The 22,367-nt window shown below is 38.1% G+C and overlaps 1 protein-coding gene across 4 annotated transcripts in view; it reads right to left on the bottom strand.

The window, feature by feature from the left end:
* The window catches only part of lsamp (limbic system associated membrane protein), a 690,614-nt gene that overhangs the window by 14,627 nt on the left and 653,620 nt on the right, over positions 1–22,367 (bottom strand). For all 4 annotated transcript variants that reach the window (XM_053647175.1, XM_053647177.1, XM_053647176.1 and 1 more), the window contains one exon: positions 7,689–7,814. In XM_053647175.1, coding sequence (XP_053503150.1) covers positions 7,689–7,814 — 126 coding nt within the window. The remainder of the gene's footprint in view (positions 1–7,688; positions 7,815–22,367) is intronic.

The raw sequence follows: 22,367 nt of genomic DNA, 5'->3' as shown, positions 1-22,367 counted from the left end.
CACACACACACCCAGTGAGCTCTCCCATTGACTTGTATATTACTGAAACAATGAATCATACTTATTTTTGCATCATGGGGAACAACTAAATCTCAGAACTCATCGATTGGTCCTCATAAAGGGCTAAACCCCCCCACACACACACTACATTCCACCCACTCTTCGGCCTCAGGGTTGATCTGCAGATATGCATTTTTTTTTTTTTTTATACATGCATGAATTATAGAAAGTCTGCCAGCCTTGTCCTTCGCCACCTCCTTTCAGCTCCAACAGCCTTCGTCTCCACTCATTAACATCCCTGTGAGCGACTGAGGTCAAAAAGTTAGTGCGTGTGTGGAACGGGATTGTGTGTTTAATCATCAACTTTTTCGTTGCTAAGTTCTTTATTGATATAAAGAGCTTAGCAACGAGAAAGTTGATGGCATCAAACAAGATATTTCACTCAATAAAATATTGATATTCGTCGGATAGTTAAGGGTCCTTAGTGACTTCCAGGGCTTTGGGGAACGTTCTGGTGTAGGGTTCTATCCACAGAAAACGAAACCTATCTTGAACATTTTATCACTCTTTTAAAAAAATTTTTTATAACAATATTGACTATTAGTTCAATTCCTCTGAGTCTGATTAGTTAACTGTAGGTCTTTCTTTATAACCTTTATAACGTTTTATAAAGTTTTTTTTATATAAACATTACATATCCGTGAGTGGCAAAAGTATTGTATTTAGATCGGCGTGCACGCAGATCTAAGGCAGTCCGAAGATTTCTGTGGTGTAGGAACACCTTACATGAATGCAGATGGTGATAAGTTTGTGTCGCGCGTTTGTGACTAATGCATCACTGTGACACAAACACATTCATAAATTACCACAAAGGAGCTTACAGCAGCGCAAAACCTACAGAATGAAACAGTGCAATGTAACAACACATCCTGATAGGTGTGTGTGTGTGTGTGTGTGATTTAAACACACATTCATCACTTCAGTGGAAAAAGCTCAGAGAGGACGCGTCACGCGTCACTTTCCAGCTTCCTGTGAGCCTACAGTCAACAACAACAACTAAAAAAACACTAGTGAGAAAACAAATTGAAACAATTCTGTTACATGCTTTCATGGCAACATGAACAACCGGTGGTAGTGTATGTGTGTGTGGGGCGCGTGTTTGAACGATTATGGCGGCGGTTTCAAATGAGAGGTCACGATCTGCAAAAAGCCCCAGAAGAAATGTGTGGGATGAAACACAGACACACACACACTTGCCAATAAGTGCCATTGTTCTCGCCAGCACAAGCAGCTTTAGCTTATTTAAGAAAAATGGTTCATGAGGGAGTTAAAAAGCATTTCGAGAATCGTCAAGAGAACAAAAAACCGAAGCAGCAGCCATGTTTTATTCACGGGCTTCATTTTTTAACCGTCGCATCACAATCATCTCTTTAGTTTTGTCTAAGTGGATACTTAGACAAAATACTTGGGGGGGGGGGGGGTTTAACGAAGCCACGCAACCTCGAAACTGCCGTTTTAGTTACTTTTGTCTTCTTTTAATCCCGTGTGGCTAGGCATTTTAGAAATAAATTCAGTTCTTCTTTTAGTGCGCTTCACACAAAAGCCTCGCTCCTTTCTCACACACTTCCACCTCGAAACCTACAGTTGTGAATAAGCAGCAGAAAGAATCGAAGGGATTTGCTCAAGTCATTAAACAAAAAGAGATGTCGAAGCTCGCGTTCGAGCCGAGCTAGTTAACAATTTGTGTGTTTTCATGTGTGTTTGATTGAAATATCACAGGGGGTTAGAAGCGGGCACGATCCAGCATTGCGTGGAAATTACATGATGGCGTGAGGCACGGCACATATTTAAAGCCTTATCGGGACTGGATTAGTTTTATTTAGTTGGATTTAGTTTTAAAAACTACAGTGGTGCTTGAAAGTTTGCGAACCCTTTAGAATCTTCTACATATCTGCATAAATATGACCTAAAACAAAATCGAGTCCTAAAAGTAGATAAAGAGAACCCAGTTAAACAAATGAGACAAAAAAATATATTATACTTGGTTTACATTTACTTATTGGGGAAAATAATCCAACATTACATATCCGTGAGTGGCAAAAGTATTGTGTGAAACTCTGATGTTGTAGGTCATATTTACGCAGAGATACAGAACATTCGAAAGGGTTCTACGGACTTATCTGGTAAGATTATGGCACATTTTACGTTCTATGAAATGAGCAGTAGAAATAAAATCATATCCCATATGAATTGACATGTTGGTAGAAGTTGCATTATATCCTGTGAGAAATGAAAAAGACAATATAGACAACGTGTCTGTGAAGCAATGCTGATGCTTCCGGGTGTTTTTATGCAAGTTATTGAGTTCCTATTAACCAAATTTTAACAGCTAGCTGCTGTGTCCTGAAGTCAGCTGTGCCGGGAGTCCGTGTTCCTAACCTCTGCCCTCTTCTTCTCTCAGATAAAGGCCTTAAAACAGCCCTGAGGTCCCTTTGATGGTTTTTTTTTTTTTTTTGTATTTACTCCTGAGCTGCAGAGGAATACGGCCGACTTTACACACAATCCTGACTATACTGCGCTCCGAATCCCAACCCACAGCACTTCAGCTATGAGGAGAGGATTTAACAGCTGCTCAACAATATAACAGTGTTTGATTACTGAGTGTGAGGTAAAGCAGGTGTTACGGGTTGTAGTCTTGCAGGTGCTAGTGAACTAAAACGTGCACTAGTCAATTATACGTTTATCCTTGTCTTGTTCAATTTCATTCTGTAAAAAAAACAAACAAACAAAACCCCCCACAAAAAACAATGAGGCAGAAAGAAGCCAAATGTACCAATTCTATAGTCAACCGCACGTTGTGTAAGACTCCACTCCAAGACTCCAAGACTTTCCCTCAGATTAGAAGGAATTTTTTCACACAAAATTTTTGTTGCTAAATAAATGCTTTGCGTTATGGAGCGAATCGTGTCATGACCAACACTCTGCGAAAGACCGCATTCAGAGCCGAGGGTCATCAATCCTACTCAGCAGGTTTAGACTGGCACATGCTAGCTCTAAGGATTTTGCAGTCTCAATTTTTCAAAATGAATGCAGATTTGGGCCCGGTGACGTCATCACAACGCACATTCAGTCAAAGCCTGCTTCGATTCACGTGCGTCGAAACACGAGTACAGCTGATTTTAAGGTCTAATTTACCAACAAACATCACTGCGAAACAATTTTGTGTGATTGTGATGATTCAAGTAGTTTTCCATAAATAAAAAAAAAAGCCACAGCAAAATCAAGCATTTTTGGATGCAACAATAAAAAAAAACAAAAAAAAACAAACTCGTACTGACAGTCTGATCCAAATTTGTTTGACCAGACTTGAACGTGGCGGGAAAAAAACAACCCTCGCAGACTCTCCTGACATCACATCCTCCATCCAAGAAAGGTAGATCGTGGAAGTATATCAGGAAATCTGTTTAGATGGACATGAGCTTCCATGCTGCACACTCTCAGTCCTGGTATCCTTAAACAGTATAATATGATGCACATTTATTAATTTGCACGTTTATTACACCCACTATGTTGTTTTTTTAAGAATCCATTTACGTGGAGCATCTGCCGGACGAGTCCCTGTGAATGAGCTGTTGCTATAGAAACCATAAAGCATTAGAAGGAGTGCGCTAATATTTGCTGATTTGCTGCTGCATTACTGCCAGAGCTGCTGTTCTAGAAAATGAATCAACGCCTTTTGACCAATCAGTATCCAGAATTAAACAGCACTGTGGTGTAGCATGTAAATGAAGAACTGGATAGAGGTGCTACTGTTAAAAGCAGGGGCAAATTAAACATGATCTAACAAGGGGAGAATTGAGTGACCTACATTTTTCGCTGACACACACACTAATTTTTTATTTTTATTTTTTTTTTAGTTTCACGTTCCGCTCAGAGCAAAAGCCTCTGCAAAAACACTAAATCAACAATAAAGTACACAAATATGACACCAGAGACTAAAGGTGTTATTAGTGTGTATGTGTGTGTCACACACTTCCAGGCTTTATTTTACTTGTGTGTGTGTTCTCATTCTGCGGCCCTCTGGAGCCCCGGTGCTTGCTTTCGGCCTTAATTACTCTCGAGTGCCTCTTCTTGTGTCCTAATTAGGGGATGATTAAGAGGCTGACTTCGAAGGCAGCGCAGTCACCTGACCTGCAGATCAGACGCCAGGCTGCAGGCCAAAACACGTCCACATTCTCACCAAATCATAATTTTCACACCGAGATACAGACGGCTGCAGATCTTTTCTTATATCAATATTCAGACTTGACTCATATTTTGCAAAAACAAAAAAGTATTACATTTCCTGTATTTGCATCAGAAACAGGGGCGGAACTTGCATCCAAGTCTGGTCTCTGATGCCACAGCGTGTCTAATTGCTTCCTTTGAACTGTGCAAGTGCGGATAATGGCGCTATTTAACAGTTAAATGACTCCATTTAACCACTCTACCTCGTCGTTTTCAACTCCTAGGCACAGACAATGAACATCTTCGTTACAATTTACTTTTCTCTTACACAGAATACTAATTATGAACACATTTTTACGTTCACCTTGAGACATTTTGCTCAAAAATGTTCTAATGTTCTGGAATCTGATATCCATTTGGGTCTTCTGATTTTGTAGAGGTCTGGGAAACTCATTATATCCAATAGCATGCATTTAATTTAATCAGGTTATTTAGAAGGCTCTAATTACAGTCCAATCACATTTACATTTGATGTTACCCCCCCCCCCCCAACACAGCAGCACACTCCATGCTTTTGTGCCGATTTAAGGGATAATTGTTAAAAGGGGGAGGAGCCAATTGATAAGTCCCGCCCTGACATCCTGTTTTAGGGAAAAAAACGTCAACACGTCAAATAATGCGGCACGTTTCAAGGCACTTCACGGGATATTTAAACTAATTAAAGCTAAATTAGAGCTTTTTACGCTTTTTTTTTAAGGATTATAGTATTAATCGCAAAGTTAATGTCACTTATTTCAAACCTGTATTGCTAGTTTGGCGAACACTCCACAGAGCTTGCTGCTTTGGAAAATTTAGTGACATGTCAGCTTAACATACTAGGCTGGGAAGATGCTGATATGAATCCACAGATACAAAAAGTTTCATACTAACTGGTTTCGTTGATTTTTTTTTTCTTTTCAGTACAATCATTAATCATACTAACATTACAGCTACACATTTCCTAAATTTGACTTTATTAAACTGGATTCCATTTTGCTATTTGTTCCCAGTGACATGGAAAGAATTCTATGATGAGAATTTTTATTTATTTATAAGCTTTTTGTCTTTGATTGAAATAACGGTATTGGCCACTCAGGTCCAAAGGTGTATATATATGAGAGAGAGAGAGAGAGAGATCATATATATATATTATATATATATATATATATATATATATATATATATATATATATATATATATATATATATATATTTCAACAGTTATCTCAAACACAAGTTTTTTTGTTTGTTTGGGTTTTTTTTGTTTTGTTTTTTTTTAAAGAAATTGCATTTCTTGAACATAAAAGGCCACTAGATCATCCTTGACCTGAGGGCTGTTTGGTGCCTGTAAACTTTCGAAGCACACACAGCTGACTGATTCAAAGTCAAGGCCGCTCGTGACCTTTAGCGACCCCGCAATAAATAACAAGCCGGATAGCATGGGTCATGTGAACAGTGTTCTCCCACACACACCCACAGAGCATTGATCCACAAAGCCACACAGACACTGGTATTACATCCTTGTAAACAAATTCCATGTTCTTGTGTATTATCACTTGAGTCCATTGTTATTCTCTTTGTACTAGAGTAATGTGCCAAAAATGACAGTTTTTATTTATTAAAGAACAACTTGTGGTCATTTTTGTCCCTTTGGAGTTAAATTTAATGTCGTTTGATTGACATCTGTGAGACAAGTTAGTTCAGTATAAACCCAAAATAAATAAATGTCATGTTAAAATAAACGTTCATACAGAAAGCTTCACCATATTGACAATTATACGTTTTTCTTTGTTAAATAACATTTAAAAATACACTGTATTGTTGAGTAAAGTTCTCAGTATGTCTAAGTTAAAATTATTTTTGTTAAGCCAGTACTTGGAGTCAAACTTCTTCTACAAAGACAAACCAAACTGCAAAAAACTGTCAAGACGTATTAAAAAAACTTTTTTTTATATATAGCTAATTAACAAGCAGATTCATTAATAAATCAAATACACTACCATCAAAAGTTTACACACACTCATCATTTTTTTCCAAATTTTAGAATAATATGTTATGATCAAAAAATCCAAAATAAAATTAAATAATTTAGTATTTTAACATCTTCAAAATAGACACCCTTTTTGCCTAGAATTTCCAGAAATGTATTCTTGGCGTTTTCTCACCTGATTTCTTGAGGAATTTCCCTGAGCTGCTTGAAAAACAGTATTAAAGGTAGTAAAAGTATTCACACCTACGCTGGACACTTATCGCCTGCTTTTCGGAATATTTCACTCAGAGTCGTCCGTGTAAATAAAATGTTAGTTTTCTAATGACAGAAATGAATATGTGGGCACGATTATATTTTTGTATACAACACCAATTTCACATGTTGAATCATACACCTTCAGATAAAAAGATTTTTAAGATCATGAGAAACATTTCAGTCAAGTGTCTCCAAACTTTTGACGGGTAGTGTAAATCGCAGCTCCCTTCAACTGCTGATCATAGCATGGATAATATAATCTGTCACAGACCTGTAGATCTGTCGCAGTTTATATTCAAACCCTGGGCATTTCACAAACATGCTCGATAGAAGTGAAAATATCAGATGTGAAGTGTTCAAAAAAAAAAAAAACCCAGCAAATCAAAAAGACAAAATGTCTGCCAGTCTTCCTCTCAAGCATGTGCGCAACAGATCTTCTTAACTCCTAAACTCTTCAAAAGGACCTTTGTTCTTCCGAAACGGCACTATGGAAGATTAATCTGATGCTAAGAGCTGATCTCCGTCTTAGAAACTCTTTGAGATAATTCATTATGGTTGGATCAAATGTGATTTATCTGCTCATTTTGGGAAAAAAAAAGAATCTGTCTGAGTCTGAGACAAACTTTTTTAGTGCTAAAATCTGACCTAAAAGAACAATTGCAACCGAGTGAAAAAAACATGCAAGAATTGGTGCCGTGACCCAAGTGCAAACAGTCCTGCAAGTTAATGTAATTTATTTTTTGGACTGTGAATGTTTGTGGTTCATTCACTTTAGCATAGGTAAGTAGAATAGTGTTTTTAATTATTTATTTATTACTATTTGTGTTTATAATATCATAATTAATAATATATTGCTATATATATATATATATAGTTGAATAGAAGCGTAAACAAATACAGTATTATTGATGCACACAAGCATTTCTTTAAACTGTTCCACCTCCAAAATCAGTCTTGAAGATAACCCGAAACAGCCAATGAGGTAACTGTGTGGGCGGAGCTACACGCTGTGACGCATACCTTAAACTATAGATCGAGTGGAAGGAGTCCACATTGTCAATCTTTAATAAATAAAAATCAATCGTTGTGGTATAAGAGGATTAAAACTTCTTGGACATGCTGTTATAGGAAAATAATCAACTTTGGGGTGCTACCTCTGATTGGCTTCTTCACTCACCTGATGGGTTGAGCAGCCTCCAGGTGATGGACGGATCGGGCCGACCATTAGCAAGACAGCTTAGGGTGACGTTACTGCCTTCGTTCACCGTGACGTCCTCTGACACTCTGTAAATTAAGGCTGGAACTGAAAAGGAAACGAAATTGAGTGTTTAATTAAATATTATACATATAAATATCAAACACCATATCCCAGGGTCCATGCAATAATGCAGGATTTACTATACTTCTTACATAAAGGCTCAGAAGAAGCTGAAACATTCTCTGCCAGAACAAATCCTCGTGATTCTGACTTGACTGCATTTTATGAACATGGCTGAAATCCCTCTTGGTATCTGCATTGCTAGTATAGTAGCAAGCATGGAAAAGAGAGAAACTTCAGCTTGCTGTTAAGCTGCTTCTAAGATCTTACATATTTTCTACCAAGCAGAATTTGAGCAGGACGTTTCTGCACCAGCAGCAAACTCCTTCTCCAATCAGACTCGCTTGACATCTGGTAACAGATGGAATCGTCTGCATTATTGAAAATTTAGCACTGATCCTTTGGTTAATATCAGCCACTTCAGCATGTGTCAGCATCATGCACTGGCAAGTTGAACCCTCTGACTCTTAACCATGACCAGATTTCCTTCCTCCCTGCATTCAAGTAACTACCATCTGGTTTTAACTCCAATGAGCAGATCTTGTCTGTCTTTTTGCTTAGTGTTATTTTGTAAATTTTTTTCTTGGTTTACAGACCGTGCTCATCTCTTTCTGGTAAAGAGTGCCCAGTCCTTCAAAAACAAATGAACGGAAGCTTGTAGAAACCTTCACAACATGACTCTCCTTGCACTCGGTTATATCTAGTATCCAGCTAGTACCGATGACAATTCTCAAACTAATGATTCTCAAGCGGTTAAAGCTGTGGTAATCATTTTTCCGCGTTCGTATTTAGAGACACTATATGGTCAAAAGTTTGTGGGCACCTGATTATTACACTCATGTGCTTGTTGAACATCCCATTCCAGATTTTGTCTCCCTTTGCGGTTGGTTATAATAAACTCCACTCTTCTGGGAAGGCTTTCCACTAGATTTTAGAGCGTGGAGTTGGGGATTTGTGGTCATTCAGCTACAAGAGCATTAGTGAGGTCTGGAACTGATGTTGGGTGAGGAGACCTGGGGTGCAGTCCGCGTTCCAGTTCATCTCAAAGGTGTTCAGCGGGGTTGAGATAAGGGCTCTGTTCAGGACACTCGAGTTCTTCCACTCCAACCTTAGCATCCAACCATGTCTTCATGGAGTTTGCTTTGTGCACAGGGGCATTCTCATGCTGGAACAAGTTTGGGTCTTTTAGTTCCAGTGAAGGGAAGTCTTAATGCTACAGAATGCAAAGGCATTCTATACAATTGTGTGCTTCCGAATTTGTGGTGACAATTTGGGGGAAGAACCACATATGGGAGTGATAGTCCACAAGCCTTTGGCTATATAATGTACCCCGTTCTTGTGAGCCAAGTATTTTCTATCTTGATACTTTTGGTGGCCGAAACATGAGACATTCCTTACTCAAGGCGTTCTACAGAGGTTCAATCTTGGTCACATTCCCTTCTTTTTATATGCATCTATGGCATCAACTTCCATAGTTATGCAGATGACACATAGCTGTACATATCTGTTAAACGAGATAGTACCATTCCTCCTAAACACTACAACTCTTCCAGTTTTCACATGTGGATGAATACAGTGAAACTGTATGAAGATAAAATTCTTCTTGTTGGGTGTATTTTGTCACTCGATCAGCTGTCTTTCATCTGAGAAACATTCCTCAAGTTAGACCCATGCATCACTTTTCATAACACTAAGATGTTGCTACATGCTTGTCTTTCCTTCTGGCTTGATCGTATGTTGTATGCTCATCTGCCAGGAAAAAAAATATTATGAAAAAAAACCCCGATTACACTGGCATTGTGGGTCTTTTAGGAATTATTTTAAAGTTCTACCGCTGGTGCAATAGATTGTTGACACTATTGTAATGGATTGGCTCTCTTCGTATCCCATGCACAGTTCTCAAATATCTACAACAGCATGCTTGATTAATGCACCAGCAAAAAGATATTTTTATTTTTCACCCGTGTGAAGCATTACATCACTGAATACTAAGAGAACCACTGAAGCACAAGTACAACCTTTAGATTTTCTCCATTTTATTCACATTTATTTGATCAGTAACGGTTTTCAGGGAAAGGAATGCAAAGTCAAGAAAGCAGACACAGCCCAGAGAAGTCCGGAAAATGTCTTGTTACCTCAAACCCCAGAGTGAATGGGCAACGTTGTTATGCTACATGCCTGAAGGTTCTGAAAAACCCTGGAGGATTTTCAGTAAACTTCACATTCCCGTGTGACGTCGAGACTCACTCCGGCACATCCAAAAAATGCTGAAAACTTGATATACACAGGCCAGTGCAGTGAGAAATACACTGATTTGTGCTTTGTAGGTACCATGTCTCATCAGAGGACAACCGTTCCTCAGGTTCCTCAACGAGACCTTTAGAGGACAAGACTGGTTTTATTCTGTTGATGAGAAGGTTATTTGCCTTTGCTGTGCATGAATCCATTTTATTCACAAGCAATTTCCTTCCAGAATTCACTTTTTTTTAGCAACTGCAAATCTGATTTGTGGTCGAAACAGGCAAGACGTCTCATTTTTAGCAGATAAACATTAGAATTGTGGTTAAATGGGTGATTACACAATGCTTTCTGTAGCGCAGCACTATCGCAAAAGCCAGGCATGGCCAATTCAATTCATTTTACTTGTATAGCACTTTTGACAATAGTCGTTGTTACAACACAAAGCAGCTTTACAGAAATCCGGATATACGTAGCTTTAGATCCCTAATGAGCAAGCCAGGGGTGACAGTAGTGAGGAAAAATCCCTGAAATGGGATTGAGAAGAAACCTTGAGAGGTACTAGACTCAAGATTTGGACATAAACTATTTCTGGGAAATTCCTAAAGTATCCATGTTATTAATAGTACATTATGATGTATGTTTAAAATATCCCGATATACTGGCATAACCATTTATAAACCAAAAAAAAGGGGGGGATTATCATCATACTAATGATAATGCTTACATCCTTACACACCAGTTCACACCCCCAGACTTGCTTCCATGACATTTAATGACATCACGGGGAATGTCCTGGAGATTCCAGTCACTTTGGTGTATTACTACAAGACCTTCACGTTCATATTCTAATTAATTTGTCACCTAATTAAGATGCTATCTCATTATTTACGAGAGCTTCAGAGGGACATGTTGCCTCATGTCGAGGGCGAGGAAAAGTGATTAAAGCGCTTAACGCCGAGCTAAAGAACTCAATAAGATCCTAATTGGAATCTTCTGGCACTGAACCAGGTCAATTATTCTGTAAAATCGCCGCTAATCGCTCGCAAATGGGATTTGAGCTTTGTTTTTTGGCAAACACTGAGATTTTCTGTTGAGGACAACAGACTGAGTGTCAACACAAGGACAGAGTAAAGAATTAATGGATGCTTTGTAAATCAGTGTAAAGAGTAATATATATATATATATATATATATATATATATATATATATATATATATATATATATATATATATATATATATATCAGTGCCCTCCAGTAATATTGGCACCCTTGATAAATATGAGCAAAGAAGGCAAATTTACCTTTATTGTTTAACCTTTTGATCTTTTGTTAAAAATAAATAAATACTCAAACAATTGCAAACACAACAGGTTTATATTTAACAAAGATTTTTTTTAATACATAGGTGTGCCACAATTTTAGTCAATACTTTGTACCCTTTCAGTCAATACTTCCTTTGTACTTTTTAGTCAATACTTTAGTCAAACTACATCCCTTTGCCAAGATAACAGCTCTGAGTTGTCTCCTATAATGCCTGATGAAGTTGGAGAATACATGGCAAGGGATCTGAGACCATTCCTCCATACAGAATCTCTCCAGATCCTTCACATTTCGAGGTCCACGCTGGTGGACTCTCCTCTTCAGTTCACCCCACAGGTTTTCTATGGGGTTCAGGTCAGGGGACTGGGATGGACAGGACCTTGATTTTGTGGTCAGTAAACCATTTTTGTGTTGATTTTGATGTATGTTTTGGATTATTGTCCTGCTGGAAGATCCAATCACAGCCCATTTGAAGCTTGAGGCAGTCAGGTTTTCATTTAATATCTATTGATATTTGATCGAGTCCATGATGCTCTGTATCCTAACAAAATGTCCAGGTCCTCTGGCAGAAAACATCCCCAAAACATTAAAGAGCCACCTCCATATTTAACTGTGGCCATGAGGTACTTTTCCATATGTCTACCTCTCTGTGTGCACCAAAACCACCTCTGGTGTTTTTAACCAAAAAGCTCTATTTTGGTTTCATCTGACCATAGAACCCGATCCCATTTGAAGGTCCAGTAGTGTCTGGCAAACTGAAGATGCTTGAGTTTGTTTTTGGATGAGAGTAGAGACTTTTTTCTTGAAACCCTTCCAAACAACTTGAGGCGATGTAGGTGACTTCGGATTGTAGTTTTGGAGACTTTCTGACCCCAAGACGCAACTAACTTCTGCAATTCTCCAGCTGTGATCCTTGGAGATTTTTTGTCCACTCGACCCGTCCTCTTCAAAGTGTGTTTAGACGATATAGACACACGTCCAATTCCAGGTTGATTCATAACATTTCTAGTTGACTGGAACTTCTTAATTATTACCCTGATGGTGGAAATGGACGTTTTCAATGCTTGAGCTATTTACTTATAGACACTTCTCATTTTGCAAAGCTCAACAACCTTTTGCCGCACATCACAGCTATATTCCTTGGTCTTACCCATTGTTATGAATGACCTACGGGAATTTGGTCTGTGCTACCTCATATTTATGCTCCTGTATAACAGGAAGTCAAGGTTGAACAATTTCCTGTTCCTAGTCACCCAGGTGTACTAAAAGAAATGTAAAATATCAATGGGGATATATTTTTCTCATATGAATAAATAGGTGGGCCAATAATTGTTGCACAGCATATACTGTGTGTTTGATTATTTCATTATAATATGTACTTATGTAATATATGTGTGTGTGTGTGTGTGTGTGTGTGTGTATATATATATATATATATATATATATATATATATATATATATATATATATATATATATACACATACACACACACACACAGTCATTTGAAAAAAATAAGTACACCCCATGGAAATTATTTTATTTATTTTTTTTACATATTTGGACAAGCAAACATTTAATCCTCTTTGAAATAGTGCCTATTAATAAAGTTCCTACATGCTATCAAATGACACATAAAATTGTCATTTTGTAGTAATTATCACAATTTAAATTAACAAAAAAAACAGATCAGTCACACAGAAATAGTTAGTACTCCACTACATTTATGACACTCTCAAATCCATAAAATCAGAATCAGGTGTTCAAGATTGGGTGCCTGTGATTAGAACCTGCTTTGGGAGTACAGGTGGAACCTGTCTTATTTATACCCCTCTCATATCTTGTGCCTGGTGTGACATTTATTATTGACGTGTGTGGTATCATAATGCCAAGATCTAAAGAGTTCTGTAAGGCCTTCAGAAAAAAAGGTCGTAGATTTAAAAAGATATCCAAATAATGAAAAGCAAATAATCTACAAATGGCACAGGTTTCAAATGACTGCAAATTTGTCCAGGACTGGCTGTCCTAGCAAATTCAGCCTAATAGCAGACTGTCTGATGCAAAAAGAACCCCAAATTTTCATTACAGGATCTGCTAGTAAGTCTTGCAACTGTTGGTGTCAAAGTGCATGCTTCTACAATCAGAAAGAGATTGCATAAATTTGACCTGCATGGGTGTACTTACTTTTTCCACAGCAGAATGTCACATCTATTGATATTTCTGTTGAATAAATGATTGAAAAAGCTATTTTCCCTTTCGTTTTGTTCAGGTATATCAACATCATTAATAGGCACAGTTTCAAAGAGGATCAAATGTTTGCTTATCCAAATATCTAAAAAAAAAAAAAAAAAAAAAAAAAAAAGGAACCAAAATTATTTATTATTATTATTATTATTATGGGGCAACGCACCCAAGGTGTGTAGGCACTCCATTGTTATTCTATCTTTTCTTCTTCTACTTCTTCTGTCTAGGTTGCCTATGGCAGCCCATAGATCCATCTGGTAAAAACGTTGTGAAATTTGGCACACTGATTGAGGAGGGTGTAAGGAACATTCTGACCAAATTTAGGCCAGGTGCTGCCAACGTTCTAGCGCCACCATCAGGTCAAATTTGGGCCTAATTTGTAAGTATTTCCATGTCATAACTTTTGAACCCTATAGCCAAAACTTAAAAGCCAGGCATCCCTGGATTGGACCAAGAGGAATGTAACGCACTCCATGACATCAATTTCTGCTTATTTGATATTTCACCATCCTGGATTTTGTCAAATAGATTTTTTTCCCTACTCCTCATACAAATTGTCTTCACCAAATTTGGCAGCTGTCATCTTCAGAGTAAGCTTCACACATGGTATCAAAAGAATAATTTGAACAATTTGAACACTCCAAACGGTTTGCCTGCAATGGTAAAACTAATCTGACAGCGAAGCTGCCAAACAGGACGTGAAGCTGTACCTCAACAAAACTTTGTAGGCATCTTCAAAACCATGACCTGGACCTAAGGCTATGCAACAAATTTTGTGACAGCATCACCTACTGGTCAAAAGTTACAGTAACATGCTCAAAATGCTTACATCTAACTGCCATTACATCCAACATGCCCAAATTTGGCTCACATCATCTTGAGACCTGGTTGAACGAAATTTATCAAAGGATTATTGATATTCAAAACCATTCTCCTGTAATGCACCAGCAATTACTCTAGCTTTACATTGATCATAACTGTGTCTAGTTCTAATGCTAATCATGTTAGTTTGACATCATTGCCTAACTTATAACAGCAACTAGTGTCAAGGCTGATCATGCTAGCTCGATAGTGTCTCGTTTAAATTGCTGTTAACACTAAAGCGAAAATCTTATCCTGCGATATATCCTAACAAGTGAATATGTTTTTAGGTTATTAAGACAAACAAACAAAACGTAGCTTGTCATGTTAGTCAGGATCCGCAAAAAGGTAAACACTGACCTGAAGATGCCGGAAAACTTAATGTTACAACTTTACCTCTAACACTGGAAACTCCTTACATTAATGTTAAATAAACGTCTCCTTACAAGCATCTTCACCATATGAACAATTACGCACCTTTTTATGTCTGATGTACAAGTCTCATTGAATGAGCTGTTACTATATAGATGTTAACGTATTAGAAGGAGCATGTTAATATAAACATGTCAGAGCTGCTGTTATAGAAAGTTAATCAACACCATCTGACCAATCAGTAACCGGATTTCAACACCACTGTGGTGAAATAATAATAATAGTGATAATTTATTACTTATCTCATCATCTAGATCGGCAAAAGATCATCAAACTAGCACAATCTTGTTTAGAGCCAGTGCGTGCTTTGCTGGTTATGCTGGTCTCATCTTTTTTTAAATTCTTTTTTTTTCCATTTCAGCAGGTATTTATCAGCTGAAGGTGAGATTTAACAAATCAAAAGTGTGACGAAGGAAGGCGTGAGTTGCATATTTGATGGGAGAAGGGTAGAGCTTCTACACCGGTCAGCAGTTTAGGTGTGATCAATCACGCGCTGTGGGCGTTTAATACATCACAGCGTGCCAGCGCTCGGCTCCATGATGAAGAGCATCAGGGAGACGCGAGAGGCGTGATGTGGCATAAAAACGATATGGATCTTTCTTGGAAGTGAGAAGCGAGCGCGGAAAAGAAGTTAGATACAAGTGATGAGTGCAGAAAGCAGCAGACAGCTTGCGCGTGTGTGTGTTTTATGCCATGCGTGTTTAATCACTTAACAAAGCAAATAACAACAAATAAGATTAGTGCCAAACATTCACGTCTCAATGTCTGAGTCGCTCAAAAAAAAAAAAAAAAATTCATGAAATCTGTAGATTTTCTACACTGCATGCTTACTTTGACTTAATCCACTGTGTCTCATTAGCATTCAGCCTGCAGGACACGAGCACGTTCCTCAGGGGCTCTTTGAATATTTCACCGTTTCTGTCTTTCGAAATTTCTATTTGTAGCCATTTCTCGAGCCTCTTTTGCGCTTGGTTTCTACATAGAACCTTTGAAATGTTCTCTTCGGAGGATAAAACCAATTGTTCTGAATTATTACAACCACCCCTAAGAGAGGGAGAGGAAAACAACATGGAATAAAATAAAATACAAACATTTGATGGTACTAGGTCTGTCATTTCAAGTCTAAAGTTCTGAAATAATTCCGTGCTTTTGTTTACAACATGATGTTACTGCTTAACAATATTATATTTTCATACATACATGTATATAAAGAATGACTGGCACCCTTGATGGACAACAAAGTGTAAAATAAACATTATACACAATGATTCACTTAAACTGGAGAAACTACTTACATTTCCATGTGTGGCATCTTTGGACTTGAAAAACTGTTTTATAAAGTTTTTGGCCCACTATTATTATTATTATTATTATTATTATTATAAGGTGGAAGATTGTTAGTGTTTTTCCTCTCGGTCTCACTCTCTGTCTGTTTGCCTCTCTCTATCTGTCTGTGTCTATCGCTGCATTTTTCTCGGTCTGTCTGTGTCCGTTTCTCTCTCTCTGAGTCAAGCTGTCTCTCTCTGTCTGTCTATCTGTATCCCTCTCTGTCTGTGTCTCTCTGTATCTCACCGTCTCTACCCGTCTTTCTGTCAATCTGTCTCTTTGTTTCTCTCTCGAACTATCTGACTGTTTGTCTTTATCTATATCCCTCTCCATCTGTGTCTATCTCTGTATTCTTCTCACTCTGTCCATCTCTCTGTCTCTCTCTCTCTCTTTCCGTATGTCTGTTTCTTTCTCTCTTTGTCTGTCCCTATCCCGCTCATACTCTGTCTTTCTCTCTTTCTGTCCCTGTATCTCTCTCTCTCGCTTGCTCATACATTTATTGCATTAGTCTTTATTTATTTATTTATTTTTGTTAAAAACCTCATCCTACAAGTGCTTTTTTTTGTCTGCTTGGTTTTTACACAACTTCTGCGGTCACATTTTTGGGCAATATGTTAAACCACATAGAATAACAGAACGAATAACAGAATAATGAAGGAGAATGATCTGGGGAAAAAAAGATGGATGATGAAAGGGCAAGAGTGAGAGAGAGAGGGGGGGACATGAGGTGATAAATGAAGACAGAAATGTAAATAAGATGATTCTTTGGACGTTTAATGGTTCCAGCCTTCCATACAGGCAGAAAGTAACAATAATAATAATAATAATAAAAACATTAGGGTTGGTATTTTTCAGGCTAACTAATGTAAAATAAATAAACCAAAAACAATAATGAGTACAGCATAGTTGAGGGTACTGATACACTCCTCAACAGGCGAATTCCCTTCCGGAAAAGTTTTCAAGTAATTTTGATTTTAAGAGCTAGAACTATCCATCCATCCATTTTCCATACCATTTATCTGCTCCCCATGACCCTGTGGTACAGAAAATGAAAATGGAAGGATGGATAGATAGATAGTGTAAATGAGATAATAAATTAGGAAAACACTTTATTCAGCCTGTTTTCCTCATTTATTCAGTAGAAATGTGAATATTGGATGCTGTTTCAATCAATACAACATCTAAAAGCAAATAAAAAAATTATACGTTCTAAAAGCTGAGGTTCTGCTGAAAACAATGATACCAAACACTTGATGTATTTATAAATAGATTTTTTTAAAGGCATTATAACACTGAGAAGCATAAAAATGTAAAACGTTCAAGCAAAAATACCAGAGAGTTAACGTAGAAACTGGCCACTGTTACGAAACGAGACTAGAAGCAGAAGCAAACGCAAATCAAAGTCTTTATTCTTAAACTGAAGTCACTAAACATGAAATGCGGTCTAGACTGGAATAGATAATCAAGGTTCAAACATGAAACTGGATGCGAGGCATGGAACAGAAAGAGGACACGAAAACACAACCACTTAGAATACTTTAACGTCTTCACCTTTACATTCACTTATTCAGTTAATACTGCGCAAAGTGCACAGCAACACGAGGGCTTTAAATAACAAACATAATTATGCTTGAACATAGACAGCTGGGACCAATAATGACACACCCTCAAACATCAACCAATGCCTGAACAGGAAGAGAACAGAACCAAAACAAAGGCACATGTCCATAGGAAACAGTTCTCACTCCGTGATCTCGTGCACGCGTGCTCTGCAGCCATCCATGCACGTCGACGCCACAGCACCATCTGCCGGCGAGATCAGGGCAGCCACTTTCACTTCACGATGAAAAGATGAGACGTCAATTTGAAGTCTCCTTTTTTCTGTCCATCCGTCTTTAAAAATACTGTTTTCGTCAAAACTTCCCCTTTCTGGCTGTTTTAGTTGGATATGAACTAGTACGTAGGTAGCTAGTAGGTAGCTAGTCTTTGTTTTGGATTAGCTAACTAATTTGCATGAATGGATGCGGTTAGATAAACTGTAACAAGACAATCCTGTTTAGAGCGTAGACCGCTACAACAGAATGTTTCTCTTTAGCTGCTATAACGGAAGTGACAGCAGGAATTGATTGTGTCATGGATGTTCCACAACATTAACTGTAAATACAAATGGATAAATAGTACTGTATCATTCCTGTCTAAATGTTCCAAAGTCAGAAAGCAACCTTTATTAAATAATATAATTTATAATTAAATGCACCACACGAATTAAAGGTAATTAGTATTGTCAGAGTCTTCGTGTCTTATGCATGTTTGATCAGGTCTTCCGTCCCTCCATGCCTGCCGTCATCCCTCCGGCTTTGCCCTTTGACCCCAAGGAAGCCCCCTAAGCCTAAATGTTTAAAGAATTGCTGCTAATTAGCGCCAACATGAAGCAAATCGGTGCAACGAGGTCACAGCCACGAGTGGCTCTGGGAAACAGAGTGTAGCTTAAAGGCGAGATAGAGGGAGAATAATGGATTGATATACTAAGAAGGGAACAATGTGAAAATTATATATATATATATGATTGCGGAGAGAATAAAGAAAAAGAGAAGGAGAGTGAAAGAACAATTCTCCACAGAGAAAGGGAGAGAGATAGGGATATATATGTATGAAGAATAAAGAGAAGGAGGAAGATGAAAAATAAATTCAGGGGTGGGGGGGTTGAGAATTAAGGGAGGTAATGAAAAAAGAATAAGAGAGATAATAAAAAAGAATAAAGAGGGAGAGAACGAATAAGGGAAGATGAAGAAAGTAATTAAAGAGAGTCTGACGGGAGAGCGAGAGAAGAAAGATACGGAGAGACACATGTAGGAAAAGGGTAAGAGAGCAGGACAGAATGAGACACTGACGGTAAGAGAGAGAGACACAGAGGTAAAGAGAGACTGAAAGAAGGAACAGAGGACAGGATGGATGGTTTCCTCCCCCCGGGACCCCTCACTCTGACTCCCCACTCTGACCCCTGAGGAATAAAACAGACAGACAAGCGGAGTGACAGAGGTGGTGTGATGGAGAGCGATGTCATCAGTGCAGGGCCACATGGGGTCACCAAGTTTGTGTACACTTGCACAGCTGCCACACTGGAGATCGATTCCTCCTACACACACACACACACACACACACACACACACACACACACGGAGGCCACACCTACTGGAATGAGACCCGACGTTTCCAGAGCTCAGAGGTTCCAGAACCTTCCAGTTCTATACACTGAGTTTCGCATTATGATTCTATACATACAGCTTCTATACATTCTGATTTCTTTACATTCTTAATCTATTCATCCTGTTTCTATACATTCACATTATACGGAATCGATATCTACACATCCTGGTTCCAATTATTCCGAGACTATACATTATATGAATCTATATCTTTTTGATTCTTGGCATTGTGATTCTATACGCTCTGATTCTACTGTATTCATACATTTACAAACTCCTTGCAGAATCTGCAAAATGTTAGCCCTTTTTTTTCCAAATAAAAAGGATGATAAAAATGTCATTTTTATTTAGTTTTTTTGTGCAGCACTGCCGTGAATAAGCTATTTCACATAACAGATGTTTACATCTAGTCCACAAAACACGATAATAACTGAATTAACACAAATGAACCAGTTCAAAAGTTTACATACACTTGATTATTAATACTGTGTCTTTACCTGGATGATCGACTGTTTTTGTGTTTTGTGAGAGTTGTTCATGAGTCCCTTGTTTGTCCTGCCCACTGTTCCTTAGAAAAATCCTCCATGTCCTGCACATTCTTTGCTTTTCAGCATCTTCTGCATATTTGACCCTTTTCCAACAGTGAATCGTGTTGAGATCCATCTTTTCACACCGAGGGATGTGTACACATATACATTATTTAAAAAGGTGCAAACATTCACTAATGCGCAAGAAGGCAACATGATACATTAAGAGCCGGGGGGTGTAAACTTTTGAACAGGATGACAGGGTACATCATTATTTCGTTTAAAGATCTTTTTTTCCCTATTTAGTACTGTTCTTCAGAAGCTACATATGATATTTACATGTTTCCCAGAAGACAAAATAAGAACAATTTACACCCATCCTCCTGTTCAAAAGTTTACACCCCCCGGCTCTTAACGTATCGTACTTAAAGCTTTTTTTTAAAAAAACCTTCTGTCCCTACACCTGGGTGTACGGATTGGTCCCCTGCTCACTATTCCCCAGGAAAATCATGAGCATCACACTGAATACTGATAAAGGAGACCAGAACTGGTGATTGAAGAAAATGATTTCCTACACTAAATTACAAGTGTTTGATCATCATTCTGCCACAGATGTCTCATTCCGTCTCAAAAGCAAGCATGTTAACTAACTCGCTATCCACACAATTATTAATCTGTATCAAACCTAAGGACAGTAAAGTGACCGTGACTACAGAATCGATTTCACAAAATGATTTGTCTGTTCCTTTGATTCATAAAAAAAAAAAAAAAAAAAAAAAAGACTGAGAAGTGTGGAGGAAGGTTGCCATAGTAACTAGCTGAATTCCTCAGAAAAGGGTGAGGGGGAGCATGAATCAAACCAAACAATGCAATCAAGCCAAACAACGCAGTGTATTGTGGGAATTTCATGGCTGTTAAGTTACATCATTTGTACTGTACACTATCTATCCCAGTGCAATACGGGATTAAAATAGTACGCTGAATTTTTCCTACTATGATTTTGGCACTATACCTTCAATGTGCTCACAAATCCAGGGTTCCGTCCTGAGATTGGGTTACTGTTCATGTGGAGTTTCATATGTTCTCCCCATGCTGAAGCAGGTTTCCTCCAGTTTCCTCCAACCTTGCAAAAATCATGCTAAATCGCCGCAAGGTGCAAACTGATCCCATTATGTATACAGGGTGTTTTTCCAACTCACATCCAACCCATAGCCTTCAAAGGCTCACCTTTGAATAAAAGCATCTGCGAAAAGTATTTAATTGTTTCATCATAATTGTTTTGCTCTGCTCCATAGCACATAGTACCTGTATACAGAGCCAGCTCGAATGCTATACAGAGAAGGTTCTTGCACTGTCAGGATCAATTGCCTTTTACACCCAAGAACTACTGCTGGCCAGACACAATGATGAGTGCCAGCAGAAGACAGCCCACAGAGACTCAATCAAAAAATAAAATAAAATCTGACTAATCTGTCTCAGAGGAACTGGTGATTCAAAATGAATGAGCTTCATATCATCTCTATAGCATTCCCTTAACTGAGAAACTGAAAAACAGATCGAACGACAATACATGAATCCCTTTCCTCAGTAATAAATAATGTATCCTCAAGGCCAAAATCAGGGCTTATTAAATTGAAACATGGGTGAATCTTCATTCAGTGAAATGACTGAGTACATTAATAAATGATTCCAATTAGCCGTTTGCAAACTATTCAGCGAGGGCATGTTATGTTCCTGGGGAAATAGTCTTGTAACAGCCGTGTGCAAATATTCAATTCGATCCGAATCAGCGTGAAAAGTAATCTGAAGGTCCTTTGTTCCATTATGAATTGATATAGAATTATACTCAACGTCTGGAGTAAACATTAGACTGGATTCCTTCATATCATTGGAAAAGTTCTTGAAAACAGTGTAGGGCTTCAAACACATAAATATGCTGTGAAAATCAGCAACAAACAAACTGAGGACGGCGTGCAGCAAGGCTAAAGGCCTGGAGCCTATCCCAGGGGACTTGGGGGACAAGGCGGGGGGCACCCTAAACAGGCTGTCAACCCATTGTAGGGCACAATCGCACCCATTCACACACTAAGGACAATTTAGAGATGCCAATCAGCCTATAACAGAGTTGGGTGTAGCGTGTTACTATAATCTAATTACTTTTCCTGATAACACCATAATGTAACGCATTACATTTTAAATTTATGCAATTTGATTACAGTTACTGATGTCAATAAAATTACGTTACTTGCGTTTACAAATTTATTGTTAAGCAAACAACATGAAGTAAAATGCATTTTTAAAATAAATCACGTCCGAACACATGGAGCAGTTTGTCACTGCGTAACTGAACTGAAGCGAGACCAATCAGACGGGGTTTACGG

This window comes from Ictalurus furcatus, chromosome 17, assembly GCF_023375685.1.
Source record: "Ictalurus furcatus strain D&B chromosome 17, Billie_1.0, whole genome shotgun sequence".
NCBI classification, from domain to species: Eukaryota; Metazoa; Chordata; class Actinopteri; order Siluriformes; family Ictaluridae; genus Ictalurus; species Ictalurus furcatus.
The sequence above is the reverse complement of the archived record's forward strand: the minus strand, read 5'-3'. Positions and strand labels throughout refer to the sequence as shown.